The 14,222-nt window shown below is 46.9% G+C and overlaps 1 protein-coding gene across 2 annotated transcripts; it reads right to left on the bottom strand.

The window, feature by feature from the left end:
- Nucleotides 1-2,713: 2,713 nt before the first annotated feature.
- On the bottom strand, nucleotides 2,714-14,194 carry EMX2 (empty spiracles homeobox 2). Of its 2 annotated transcripts, XM_020786515.3 has the most exons (3): nucleotides 13,482-14,167; nucleotides 10,311-10,495; nucleotides 2,714-4,412 (listed from the first exon to the last, which is right to left on the bottom strand). In XM_020786515.3, exons 1-3 carry the CDS (start codon nucleotides 13,882-13,884, stop codon nucleotides 4,245-4,247), a joined length of 756 nt encoding a protein of 251 aa, XP_020642174.1. In that variant the 5' UTR covers nucleotides 13,885-14,167; the 3' UTR covers nucleotides 2,714-4,244. The 2 variants fall into 2 exon arrangements, with proteins under 2 accessions (XP_020642174.1, XP_072851591.1); XM_072995490.2 differs by lacking the exon at nucleotides 10,311-10,495 and having other exon boundaries at nucleotides 13,482-14,194.
- Nucleotides 14,195-14,222: the final 28 nt, after the last annotated feature.

Raw genomic sequence — 14,222 nt, 5'->3', positions numbered from 1 at the left:
ACAGAGCTGCTATCAAATCCTTCTTTAGGCAGGGAAGGGGGAAACTGGAGTGGGCTGCAGTGTTCTGAGCCGCTCGGTGGAGCCTGAGATAGCGAGTAATGAAGTTGTGGAGTCCTCAGATACAAAGGGCATTAACCTCATTAGCATGAAACCTTTTCTTCTAGCCATTGTGGGACTCTTTCAGACTCCTAATCCCCCTATTTTCAAAGCTGGGTTTGTAATAAAGCTTTTAGGGGTTTTTCCCCCCCAAAGCTAATAGCATTCTCTGAAGATTTTATTGCTGTTACGCTACATAGGACGCTTAATTCCTCACCCCCCCCTTCTTTCTGTCTCCCTCTTTCTTTTTTCCCCCCTTTTGCAGTTTAAGGGAAGAGGGGGAGGGTGTGTGTGTGTGTGTATGCGTGTGTGTAATATAATATATGTGTGTGTGTGTAAGCACGCACACGCAGATATATAAGTATACGCACAAAGAGACACATCGACCCATACACACGTGCGTATATATTCAAGAAAGAAAGAAAAAAGGGAAGCGCTCTTGCGTTCTTCAGAAGTAAGTCTTAGAAAGGAAGTAAGACCCGGATGAAAAACAATTTGGACTAATAAAGCCACAGCCTAGGAAATACACGGATTTGGGCTTCTCCTCCCCGCCCCCGCTTATTTGTTTCTTTGAAGGTAGGATTGGGAGAAGATGGTTAACGTTGCTGAAAACAAATCCGTTGCCTGCCTTATTTCGAAGGACGTTTTAAAAGGGGGAGGGGGAGAGAAACGGTTAAAAAGAAAAGAAGTTTACCTTCGGAGCGCGGCGCCTGGCTCTCGAGTGGAAAGCGGTGGGGGCGAAAAGGGAGCTGATTTTTTCTCTGGTTACCTATTTTAAACTGCTCTGGGAGGAAAGTCACTCATTAGGATCGAAAGGAGGAGAGATTTATTATTTTTATTTTTTTTTAAAAAAAAAAATCTCTCTCTTAAAAAAAAAGCAAGAAGAGAAAAGAAGCTGACCGGACCTTTTAAACCGAATTTCCATAGTGCGCTAACTACAGTGGGTGGACAGCACGTGCGTGGAATGTCTAATCTGAACTTTTCAAGGCAGGTTGTTTAACAAAGCTGGTATTTTCGCAACGCATTGTAACTTCGCCTTATCACAGTGTAAAGGGTAGTCAGATTGTCCTAAATTATGTCCAGCGAGCCCCCCTGGATCCACGGATTAAGAGATTAAAGGAGACCACTGGGCAATGGCTCCTCTTTCCCCCTTCATATTCCTGGTATGATAATTGCCTAAACTGATTTGCACTTCCACAAAAAAGTCTTTGTAGCTAGAACACTGCAGACGAGGTTTGCGCTGTCAATGGGAAGAAAACTGATTAATGCAGCCTATCAGGCTAAGGAGCAAATGAAGCATGAATTAATTTTTTTTAGGGGGGGGCTGTACCCCCAGAGAGCCAGCTAGCTTCCTCAAGGGTTAGGGAAAAACTTTTTGCCCCTTTCCTACTAAAGTTGGCTACCCTCCCTTCCCTTTAGAAAGACACTCACCCTCCCTCGAACATATAAACAATCAGATTAAAAGTTGTTTAAAAAGAGACATATTGTAGAGATCATAAATAAAATTTGTCACTCCACAACAGTGAAAGGCCTAATTTTACCACTACATCTTAGTTTTACTCACCGATCCTGGCAAACACACACACATACTGGAATCTAAAGCGGGAGCTCTTAAAAGCAAATTCCACTAAGTTCAAGGAGCCTTACTCCCAAAGAAGTGTGACTAGAATTGTGGGAAGGGAATATGGGCTGGTTCAAGCTGGCTTTACTTCCAAAGGTTTAAAAATTAGCACTGAGAGACAGAAGTGGGCACGGGGGTGGGGTGGGGTGGGGTGGGGGAAATATCTTAAAATGACATTTTGTCAGTGAAAGTGAAGTCACACTGACTCCCGAGGGGACCTGCTCTCAAATTAAGGCATGGCTTGACTTAGATTTCAAATGAAATGGGTCATGGTTCAAATAGCAAATGCATCAACAATCCATTTAGACTCTCAAACAGACCAACCCTAAACCTAGAAGGAAATTCACGTTCATTTCAACAGTATTTAAATTCTATTGCTTCGATGCCAGTGTGAGACTTATTCCATTTCACAGAATCATGTCCACATACCCAAGTCTGCCCTCATGTGTACGCTCACAAGAGACACTTACCTAATCCTGACATTTTCCTTCCTATATGTGTATGCACTTATACAAAACTTCCACACCTCTTTATCAAATTCTCATATTTTTGGAGGTACACTTATATATACTGGTGGACGTACACACAAGTGTACCAGTATGAAGCAGAATGTGAGAAAATATTTCCATATGTTTGCCCATGGAATGAACATAGTAATAATAATATATCTGAGACTCAATACGACTTTATACACTTAATGCTTTGTTCCCCTTTTATTGAAATGTCTTGGCTTTAATCCAATAATTAGCCCCAACTAGAGTGTACCCACTGAATCAATTCAATCTATCCAAGCGGTGATCTACCAACTTCTCATTGGAAATGACTTCATGCATCCACTCTCGATGGAACTGAGCATGAGATTTAAGACCTCACTGGGAACAGCTGATTGATAGAAGCATTCAATATGGGGCATGAACTGTGAAGTCTAGTGGGAAGTGGGTGGGTGGGGGTTGGGGTGGCAAATTAATTTACTAGGTGGGAAAAAGTTGCTTAAAATTGTTAGGCCATGTTGATAAATCTTTATTGACAAAATATTGACATTGAGATACTTCTTGGAAGTATATAGAGTGTTAGAATTCTAACAAATTAAACACAAAACACGAAAATATTTACATTCTGGTAAAGAAGACAGTAAGGAAACATTTGTTGTTTTAGTAGCTCTATAATCTTGGAACATCAACAATCACCATCAGTGCTTGAAATATGTCCCCAGGAAGAAGGGCCCTGGATCAAGCCCTCTCCAACCCTGCAGGCCCTCCCAACATGTTGGGCTACAAGTCTCCATAATCTCCAACCCACAATGACTGTGCTGGTTGGTTGATGGGATATGTAGTCAAACATATCTGGAAAGCTCCAGATTGAAGAAGATTCAAAGGAGTGGGAGGGGATTAAAGGATAACAAAAGTTTTTAAATGGGGACTGTTGTTTTTTTTTGTAAGTCTCTTTCTGTGTGTGTTTTTGCAGCAAAAGTGATAAGGGTTCCCTGCCCTGCCCTCAACCCAACTTTTTTTTTCATCAAAGATTTATGCATTCGGGGGAGCAAATAATAATAATAATAATTAAAAAATAATAAAAATGACCAAAAATAAAAAATTAACAAATTAGAATTTGTTACCGCTACTTCATTGAGTTTTCACAACCACGTTGACGCCAGAAGTTATCATAAAAAGGTTTACAGACTGCACAGTTTCTCGTAAAATAAATTTAAAAAGCACACAGAACCTGTTCGGGGGAGGGGGGGAGTTCAGTTCACGTCTGCCTGTCTTTAGCAATCGGGCTTGACGTTTTTTTCGGAGCCCTACACCCTTCTTCTTTGCCCTCCCGCAAGGTCTTTTTGGAAGAAGAAGAGGGGGGAGGAGGAAAAAAGAAAAAAGAAGAAGAAGAAGAAGCATGCAGTTCAAGTTTCTGGAACAGGTGTGTCGATTTTGGCTGGGTGTGGAATTTCTTTTCCCAACGTCTGGGAGAAAAATCTGAATTATTATTAACAACAACAAATCCTTCCTGCAGTGCAAAGTGTCCTGTACGGTACTGCGTGAGCGTGCGTGCGTGCGTGCGTGTGTGTGTGTGAATCTTCTCCTTTGAAATCTGGACTGATTTGATTTTGAATCCCGAGAAACAGAATATTTGTCAATCACGCCTTCGCGGTAGTTTGGCTTTGATTGACAGATCTCTCTCCCCCCTCCCCCTTTTGTACCAGCGCAGGAGGACCAGCACGGCCCCTACAGCTTAAGACTGACTTCCCGCTAACTGGCCGCCGGGTTCCTCCTTCTCGCCTCTCTCGGCTGCCCCTCGGGAAGGAGACTCGCCTCGGGTGATCGCGATCAAACCGATTCCTGTCCGCCGCCCTGCCACGCCACCACTCACTTTCCCGAGGTTGTCACGAGCCTTTTAACACTTGCGTTGTTCGTGGAAAAAGTCTTTTCTTTTCTTCTTTTTAAGTGCCAGCTTGGAGCGTTACTTCTTTTCTTTTTCTTTCTTTCTAGCTTTCGTTTTTTTTTTTTTTTTTAAAAAGGGGGGTGATTTAAATTTAATCATCTGATGTGACGTCGATTTCTTCCGGACTGGCTTGTTTGGTGGCGATCCTCCACCGGTTAATATGATGGGTCCCCTTTTTCTTCTGTTGCGAGTCCGAACCTTCTTCTTCCAACTTCTGACGTTTGAACTTTGTCCGTCGATTTTGAAACCAAACTTTTACCTAGAGAGACGGGAACAACAGGCTACCATTAGCTCCCTGTAAATACTCATAATCACCCCCGACTTATCCCCCCAAAACCTTCACGGTGCGTGCATAGGCTTCCGATCGCCCCATGGGAGCGTTTTCTGTGCCTTTAAAGGGTGCAGTGCAGGTTGGAGGGAGGCTGTTAGAAAACCATTAAGCCGAATAATACTGGGGCGAGCCTCCCTAAGATTATGCAAGTTAAACGTGTCTGCCTTATATAAAGCAGGAGGGGTGGACGTCAAGCGGTCTGCTATGTTTTTAAAAATCCAAAAGCTCGCGGTTTTGTTTTGTTTTTTATATATATATAATCAGGGAATTGCTTAAATTGAGAATAAACATAGAATAAAATAATTCTGAGCTCAGGAATTTGTTCTGAGTATCAGAATTAAACCAAGTCGGTCGTTCTACACAAACCTCCACTGGTGATTAAGACAAGTATTATTCATTTTTAGAACATGTATGCTCCGTGTGTGCGTTTAAATGTTCACCTACAATTTTTAAGGGGTAGCGGAGGAAGTCATGATATTGTAAACCTCCTGCCTCTCCAGAACTCTCTCCCCAAAATAGATGTTAATCAACAGGATCAAATATATACAAAAAAAGCTTCCAGAAAGGTACCCACGAGAGCTATTATAAAGTACGAACCACTCCTTCAAGCACGTGGCTTCCAGCCTCTAAACAAAATATACCTTGCATATTATTAGGGCATTTCCTTCCGAGCAACGTCCACTAAGGCTGCCGTTCTGTGTTAAGTCAATGAGAATTCAGCAGAAGTTACTTCCGAGTAACTATAAGCAAGATCCCGTGGTACTGGTACCGCAGGATCCTCCTTCTGCGGACATGCCACGTGACCTGGCAGAGCCATCCTAAGCCTGTTTACTCTGACATCTTCCCGCCAACATAAGGGGAGCTTACTCCCAAGTAAATGCGCCTATTTTCTGTATAAGATTGCTTCCAGCCTTCCCACCAGCGCCCTCACCACCTCCAGCATTTCAGGCAATGCGATAGCTGACGATCCTTCGCATGCGCCGTGGGAAGTGAATCCCATAGAAAATAATGGGACTTCCTGTTGCTTAGGTAGACAATGCTAGGATCAAAGGCAATCTCATTGGCTTCACGGGAGCTAACCTCCTGCCTCTCCTGGAACTCAGTTAAGCCGCAGTAATTGGGGTTTAAGACTAATCCCCCACTTTAAGCACAGTCCTTGGAAGTATGCCCCCATTGATTTCAACTTAGGAGTGCAGCTTTTCAGTCCGATTCTCCACTCATTTGCCACATTAAATTCCAGCTGAAATCAATAGGGCTCTTGTCCCCAGGAAAAACATTTAGGATCATACTGCCAAGAGGTTGACAATGCATGGGCGTTCAGCTAGGCTGTGGATCGCACCAAGGGACTGAATTCTGAATTTAAAAGGGAAAATGGAATTGGGGCTTTCTCTTGTAGTCACGCTGCAAATACGTAACCCTATATGTGTAACATATGCAGGGGCTGCGACTCGCCACTTTTACTCCACCATACTCCCATTAAGGCCAGTCCAAATGCATAGGAATATCCAGAACACGACCTTGAGAACAGGGGACCTGCAGCCGGCTCTAAGCAGTCTCTCTCTTTTCCCTCCCAGAAGAACGCTTTATTGTAGGCCGCAGTTCCTGCAAGCAAGCCCCCTTGCTTTTAACTCAATTTACTGCCAAGTCTGTTCGCTGGGCTTTCTAGGCTTACCTCCCAATCCTAAACCGCCAAATGATCGCAGAAATGAGCCCGTCGAGTCAGCTGAGACTTAAGTCCACGCAAGCGGTGAATAATATCGCGATATGCAAATACGGCATCGACGTTCAGAGGTATCCCAATGAACAAGTGTACGTGCATTCCATATGGAGACTTCCGTATGTTTGTTAATTGAGATCCACGGTATAAATCAAGCTGACACTTGTGTTTAGGAAGCGTCTGGCTGACAGAAAGCGGAGGGAAAGTGAAATGTGCACTTTGCTACTTCGCGGCGCTGGAGTCTATATACCATATTGCTAATTACAAGGAAAAGGTCACCCATGCTATTACACTACAGGGGTACGTGTGTTTTAGACGCACCACATGCGTTCCAAGCTACTTTACTGTTAGTAGAGAATCTCTTGCACCTACGAATCTTTTACACGCGCCTGTACCTGAATCTCTCCTCTCGAATACACGTATTTTCTCTCTTGTACAGATCTATGAAACTCTTGTCACTGGCATTTTGAATAAGATGTTTGAAAGTGAACTCTATTATCAGTTTAAATGTTTTAAATTTTAATCGTGCAACAGCTTTAAAAACAAATAGTAGAAAACACTGACCCGGACTTCAGGTTGCCATCTTTATCTCCAAATATTTTTATACAGACGGTTCCTTTATTGTGAAGCACTTCTTGCAACTGGGCCATCAGAAGGCGTGGACAGATAGCAGAAGTGTGCACCTATTTTTGCACCGCTGCCTGGGGAATTCTGGGAGTTGTAGTCCAAAATCACAAAGAAAAAACAAAAGCCACTTCGGCATTTAAGAGAAAGTAGAAAGGGATTTCTGGCTCGACTTCAGAGAGTTCAGCCAGATTTCGGATTAATTTACGAAATATCTTCTTTTTAAATTTGGCTGAGGGGACTGCTCAGCCTTAATTAAAAATAGTAAAGGGGGGCGAACTGAAGAGAGACTTTAATTAAACAGGAGGCTCGAATTCTGCTGGCTTTTAATAGACGGTTCTTTTGTACCGGGCTTTTCTTTATTATCAAAGGAACTAGACGGGCATATTTCGCTGTGTAGATAGATAGATAGATAGATAGATAGATAGATAGATAGATAGATAGATAGATAGATAGATAGATAGATAGATAGATAGATAGATAGATAGATAGATAGATAGATAGATAGATAGATAGATAGATAGATAGATAGATAGATAGACAGACAGACAGACAGACAGGCAGGCAGGCAGGCAGGCAGGCAGGCAGGCAGGCAGGCAGGCAGTGGGGGAAGTCTTCCGAGTACCTTCGGGGATAGGAGGGGAAAACGCTGCGAATTTGCTTTGGATCGCCTAAATCTGAATTAAACATAAGCAGCTGACCTTGTCAGTCATTTAATTACAGATCGCATTGATCCCGAAATTATCTCCAAAGAGAGACACACACATACACACTCCTTGTTGCAGCCAAAGGTAAACGCGATTTAAAGAGGGGAGGGGGGCACTTTCTGGTTTTATTCTGCCTGAAAATGCCTGATAAAGACCCTGCACATGCAAAGAGGGCAAAAGGAAGGGGGGCAGCATAAATCCGAAAACGGGACCATTTTAATAAGCTCCTTTAAACCGCTTCGCTGCCCCTTCAGAAGCCCTTCGCTGCCAGACGTCCCCCCCCTTTCCCCTCACATCTCGGCTGCGTTTCGCCCCCCCCCCCTACATATTCTCCAAAAAGTCTCCCATTTAAAGAGCCGAGCCGGGAACAAGGGGGTGAGTTTAATTCGCTTTTCAGTTTGCTAATTGAAGGGGACGACGGTTCATTTCTCCACGCCGATCTCCAAAGGGGAGCTCGTTTTGTCGGGGGCTGGGGCCCTGACATTGCCACAATAGACCCCAACCAGCTTCGGAATCAAGCGGGACAAAGACCACCTTAAATACTGCTTTCTTGGGCCAGAGAAGCCTTGTGACCGGGCCCTTGTTCGGCAAGAACCTCATCAAAGCGGCGATCCATTTACTGGGGGGGGGGCGCGCGATGAGAGGGGTGTTAGGAGAGACCTTCCTAAAACAAAAAGTCCACCCTCTTTCAGGTTTCCCCCGGCCCCGCGCGCTCCGCCCCAAAGAAAGGCAAGGGAGGAAAAAGTGTTACAACTTAATCCGACCAAAGAACGTTACTGTTTACTGGGAACTTTGAACTAAGCTCTGTCTCTTCCACTCTCCGCCCCCGCCCTCTTTTCTTTTTTCCTTTCCTTAAAGGCAGAGCGGGTCGCAGAGCAAGCGGGAACTTTGTATTCCACCAAACACCCCCCCCCGCCCTTGTGCACCTTGAAAAGAAAGAAGGGCCTTTGAAAATGCCGTAGAACTAATTTTAGGGGTGACGCGGCTAAGAAAAAGTCTGCTCGGCAGCAACCACAAACTTAACAGCGCCGTCGAGCCAACCGTCTGCTTGGAAAAGACGCACGCAGACACTGGTACGCACTCGGCAGCTGGGCCATCGGACAGGCAAGGCTTAAAGATGAATTTGATCTGATCTCTCTCCCCGCAGCTCCCCCTCCCGCGCATCTCTCTCTCGCACGCACGCACGCACGCACGCACGCACACACTCCTAAGGTTAGTACAATAGACCATTCTCCCTGGCACACTCTTCAAGACACCGACACAGAGTGGCCTGTGCAATTGTCTAACAACGCCATTCCTTCCACTAGATTGCCCTGTACAGCACATCGCTGGATGTGGCCTTTCCGTCTCTTCACCCTACTCCCCGGCCCCGATTATCCTGCGGTTGCACTGGGATCGACAATCTCTTCCGCCCAAACTCTACCCCGCTTCAAAAACAAACAGACAGACAGACAAACAAACAAACACACGCACACACAAAACCAAAAACTTATCAATTTCCAAGTCGTCGGAAAATACAGTAATCTGGCCCGCAAGAAACTGGATTTCAGGCCGTTAAAGCTCCGACGCCTTACAGCGTTGTTAAGAAGTCGCAGTGAAAGGCGCGGGGTCTAAAGATGGGGGGGGGGGCCTGCGGGCCGGGAAGACCATTCAGCCTTCGGAGTCTAAATACTGTACAGTACTTTGGTTGGGAGGCAAGTTCCATCGTAATCAAGTGAGTTTTTTCACTTACACGAATATGCCTTTAGGGTCGGTCTGTGGACTGGCTTGAATCCAGTTACTTGGACTGAAATCGGGAGAGCATCAAACTACGCGTAGAGGCAACGGAAAATGGCTTTAATTCCGAAATCTGGGAAGCAAGCAAACCACCAAAAAGACACCGGACGTTTCCTCCTGAGGTGACACTTACAGTCTGAAATCGTCAAACTCACAATTTAGTAAATTTTCGAAGAGAGGAGGAGACCTCGAACAAAATGGTTTTCTCTCCAAGCAAAGAAAACTTCCAAGACAACAAAATAAATCCTCTTTTACTTGTACACAGATTCAAAATTGGCATCTGATAAATCCAAGTGAAACTTTTCAGCCGCCACAAAAGCACATGTAAGCAGTTTAAAACTCCTGAGAAACTTGGCTGACTTGAACACGGATTAAACTCGAGTTAGGAATATTATTCCTACATTTTGAAATCTGGCTCTTGATAATCCCACCAGCACGTTGTGAGAGCCACTTAAGGCGAATTCTCTTGATTAACAGTGTAAATGGGTGGGTCCCTACTCAGAAAGACACCTCACTTAATTCACTTACGGATGACCCCAGGTAGATCCCAGCTAGGATTGCAGCTTCAAGATTACTATTATCTTACAAATGAGGCGGGACAAAACATTCTACTGCTACCTTTGCCTTAGCGTTCAAAACACCGACTTCACACAGTCCAAAAACATCAATTTCACACACGACAGATTAAGCGGTCTTGGAATTTCTTTCTTTCTTTCTTTCTTTCTTTCTTTCTTTCTTTCTTTCTTGCCAGTTTTTTGATTTGGCATGACAAACGACAAAATACCTTTTAGGACGGGAGAAAGCTCTTACCAGGTCACCCAAGAGGAGACTCGAGCCGACCTCCGCCAAACACGTCCCTACGCCCAGTTCTCTTTAAACAACGCCAAACAAAAACAAGAGCCCCTCAACCCGACCGAGTCTTGGAAGGAACGGGCGAGGAAAGAGAGCCGGGGCCCGCCGCCGCTCGGGCCTGGCTGGAAAAACGAGCACGGGAGCACTTACCTGAGTTTCCGTGAGGCTGAGGCTGTGCGCCAGCTGCTTTCTCTCTGCCCCGACGACGTAGTGATTTTTCTCAAAAGCGTGCTCCAGTCTCAGTAACTGGGATGGGGAAAAGGCGGTGCGGATCCGTTTGGGTTTTCTGGCTAGTGCATTGTGCAGGAGGAAACTTTCGGGGCTAGTGTCGTTGCCTGCAAGGCGAAAAAAGGGGGAAAAAGAGAGAGAGAGCTTGGTTATTCACGAGCCGCAAGTCAGCCGACGCTATGGGTACTTTGTGCCTCTCACTGGAGGAGGGCAGAGATTAAGGAAGCTCTTCTCCTGATTTTTAAAGCCTTCTTTATTTGGCACCCCACCGGAAAGTTATTTTCTTGCCTAATTTAGGGCGCAGTTCTCCCCAGAACAGCGAGTTAGAAGAGGAGGGGAGCAAAGCCCGGTGCAGAGTTAGACCGAAACGAAGCTAAGGACAGGCTCCGTCGCCCAAAAAAGAAATCGAAGAAGGCGGGGAGGGGAGCTGGAATGCCAGTCCCTTGGTTTAATGTCTCCTTCTTTAAAAAAAACAGCAACAACGAAAACAAACAAGCAAGCCTCCGGCCCTTTGGAGAAAAGGGGATATGGGGTTTATCAGATGCGCATAGAGAGCAGCCGGCGTCGGATTAACAGGGAGGGGGCGAGGGGAAAAATCTCCAGAAGGGCGGCGAGGAATTAATTCACACGTTTGTCAATCTCATCCGGATTCAGAAGGCTCTCCCAGAGAACTGACACGAATCTTCGAGTCGGCAAACGGGATCTGCCCAGTTCAGCATCGGACGGGTTTCTGATTCCCCTTCCTGCTTGTCCCTCACTCTTTTGCACAGAGGTGACCCTTGGCTTTCGTCGCCGGTTTTGTTTTGCTGTGTTTCTCAAAACCACCCTTTCTCTCGGAAAATGCCCACGTGCGGCCAGATTACATGCAAATGCCTCTCTCTTTAGCTCTCTCATGTCCCTCATCTGTCAATTACTGGAAAGGTTTCTGGCCAAGTTTTAAGAACACTGATCGCCGCCTTCGCTGCGTTATTTCTCTGTGTGCGTAGCCTTGTCACGACCCTTTCACCAAGAGGCAGCTCTTTCAATCTAAAGGTGGCAGCGACAACAGCAGACGAACCACGTTCCTTTGGCTAGTGTCCCCGAACAAGCTCTTCCCGGCAGAAGGGGAAAAAAATGACTAGGTAAACGAAACCCATAATTTTCCTCCAAGAGGTCATAATGGCAGTAATACTAATAAGTCACTCGCTACCTTCTCTCTATTTTTAGGACCCATTCCAACTGAAAATAAGAACCTGCCTGGATTCCTACCCTAAATGTTCCTAATCGACCTTTGTTAATTTTTTAAAAAATAATTTTATTATGTGGGTAGTTCCGTAAAATAGAATGTATCCCATACGCCCGCAAGTCGAAGGAAAGACAAGTGCCCTAAAGTTACAGGCAGTGGGAAGACAGCTCCTGGATAGAGCGCGGATGACCGCTTTTCCATCTTCCTTCAAGCCGCTTGGAAACCTTTGCCCTCTCCAAGGCACTGGGCGTGTAAATCCTCTCCCAGCTAGCCGCTTTCTCACACACCTGCCCCGAGCAGCGGCAGCGGACGGGGAGGGGGGCATTGCGGTGGAAGGAGGCGGCAGCATCACGCCCTTTTGACCCTTCCCTTTTCTAGGGTTCGCTTACCCTCGCAAACGAGGGGAAAGCGATCAAATTGATTCTAAGAAAGCCTATGCTTTTTAACGGTTCTCTGCGTTTCCTGGAGACACTCTGCTTTGGGTTGGTTTTTTTTTTTTTTTCGGGGACATGACAGCTGGGGGGGGGGAAGAGAAGTCAAAGCAAAAGCAACACACACGAAGAGAGAGACTCTGGGGAAATCAATGCTGTCACATCCTAAACTTCTACTGAAAAAAAGAGATTATTTTCATATTTAAAAAAAAATTGAGAAGGCCGAGACGGCTTAAAAAAAAAAACAACCTTGACTTCCTGTAAGTTTCTCCGTAGAGTACCTGAAGACCAACTGCTTAAGCCCCTCGTTCCTCTGGGCTGCAATCGGACTTTACGTCCTGAAAGGCAGTAGAGGCGGGGTGCCGAATTTTATTCTCTCTCTCTTTTAAAAAACAGTCTAAACTTCAGTCCTGTCCTTCTTTATTATTTCTGGCCTTGGGGCTGCCTTCCCTAAGCTCAGTTCTCTGAACTTCACATTACTCCAACACAAGACGAACTACATAAATATCTACAAACATACTTGGGATTTAAAAAAAAAATCACTGGTAATATTTTAAAAAACAGTTGCATGCATTTGCAAAAACTCTCTCTCCTCCCCCCAAATCTCCTTTCTGGGCTTTTGTTTTCTCTCCACCACCGCCCCTTTCCAATGAATCCCTAGTAATCTTTTCACATTATTGTAGTTCGGTAGCTGATTTGCTGGCGGGCTCGTCCTGAGGCTGAACTCAGTGGTTAGGCCACATATTCTAGTCGGAAATCTTCCGAACCGGGCGGCAAATAAAGACCCAACCCTTAAAGGCGTTTACTCCAGGGTGACTTCCTTCACTTCTCCGGCGTGTGTGTGGGAAGGAGACTTCCTATGGACTAGACGGGACATAGTTACAACTTCCGTAAAATAAATCCTGCCTGCTTGAACACCCTCCCTTCTTCTTCTGCAGTGAGAGTTTCCCGAGTTAAGAATATCTCCAAGAAACAGTACCCAAGCAAGAATCTCTTACTCCGGACTCGGGGAGGGCGGCCGGGGGCGGGGGGAGGGAAGGTCTGGATTCATTCCACCCCTGTTAAATAGCTTTTAGGATCAAGTGAAAAGATTCTCACCCTTTCTACGTTCACCAACACCATCCCTACGTCCCTTCTCTCCCCTCCTCTCTGCTTTCGTTATCTCTCCCCCCACCCCCGCGATACAAAGCGTCTTTAGAACAATTTTTCTTTAAAAAAAGAAGAAGAAGAAAGACTTTGCTCTCATCTGCCAGGGACTGGGTTTAAAGGCGGCCACATTTCTGTTCACAGTGGCTGAGTGCTTTATCGTTTACTCTCCCCCCCTCCCCAAACACACAAAACATACATTCCCTGCATTTTCAATCCAGAGGGTTGGAGGGGTGAAGCCTCCCTCCCCCCCCCGCCGCGACGACACTCCAACCCGTTGCCGGCCCTTACCTTGGAACCGGTGGCCCAGGTAGCGGTATCTGTGGATGAGCCAGGGGTAGAAGGTGGAGGGGTCCCGTTGCTGGGAGGCGAAGAGCGGGTGCGGGGAGTGGGAGGAAGGGAGCGGGTGGGCCGCCAGGGCGTGAGGCGGGGGCACCGGATGGACGGGCACCGCGGCCGGGTTCGGCGGGTGCGAGACGGCCTCGGCGAAGACCAAGTCCGGGTTGGAGTAGACCCCTCGGCCGCCGGCGGAGTGGAAACCGTTGAGAAAAGGGTTCATGGGGCTGGAGTTGGCATAGCTCAGCGCCGCCGGCCGGATGGGATCCTCGGCGGCGCGGGAGGCGGGCAAGGCCGGGCTGTCTTTGGCGACCAGCGACTCGATGGTGAAGCAGCGCTTGGGGGTGGGCTGGAACATCCCGGCGGCCGGGCGCCCGGCGATCCGGTCTCCTGGCTCCTCCCGCCGCCGCCGCCGCCGCCGCCGCCTTCTGCCTAATCGGCGTCCTGAAAGTCCTGGAAAGATGATCGGGGCGCTCGGGGCCCCCGTCCGCCCCTAGATCCAGAGCCTGGCAAGCGGGCAGCTCCCGGCGAGTCCGCCTCCTCCTCCTCGGCAGCCCACATGAAGCGCCGAGCGCCCGGAAGGGAGACGCGCTCGGCAGCCGCTCCTGCGCCGCCCGCTCCCTCACTTCATCGGCCGAAGGGAAAAAGTTGCTGGGCGCACAAGTTCTGCCTTTTTGATCCCCCCCTCCCTCTCCT

The sequence above is a fragment of the Pogona vitticeps genome, chromosome 3, assembly GCF_051106095.1.
Source record: "Pogona vitticeps strain Pit_001003342236 chromosome 3, PviZW2.1, whole genome shotgun sequence".
Classification (NCBI taxonomy): domain Eukaryota; kingdom Metazoa; phylum Chordata; class Lepidosauria; order Squamata; family Agamidae; genus Pogona; species Pogona vitticeps.
The sequence above is the reverse complement of the archived record's forward strand: the minus strand, read 5'-3'. Positions and strand labels throughout refer to the sequence as shown.

Excerpts from the sequence above, each read along its gene's own strand:
- EMX2 (XM_020786515.3), bottom strand. The coding sequence starts at position 13,884 with ATGTTCCAGCCCACCCCCAAGCGCTGCTTCACCATCGAGTCGCTGGTC. Across the intron at positions 10,496-13,481 it reads CCTGGGCCACCGGTTCCAAG|GCAACGACACTAGCCCCGAA; the intron begins GTAAGGGCCGGC and ends TTCGCCTTGCAG. Across the intron at positions 4,413-10,310 it reads TCAGCCTCACGGAAACTCAG|GTAAAAGTTTGGTTTCAAAA; the intron begins GTAAGTGCTCCC and ends CCGTCTCTCTAG.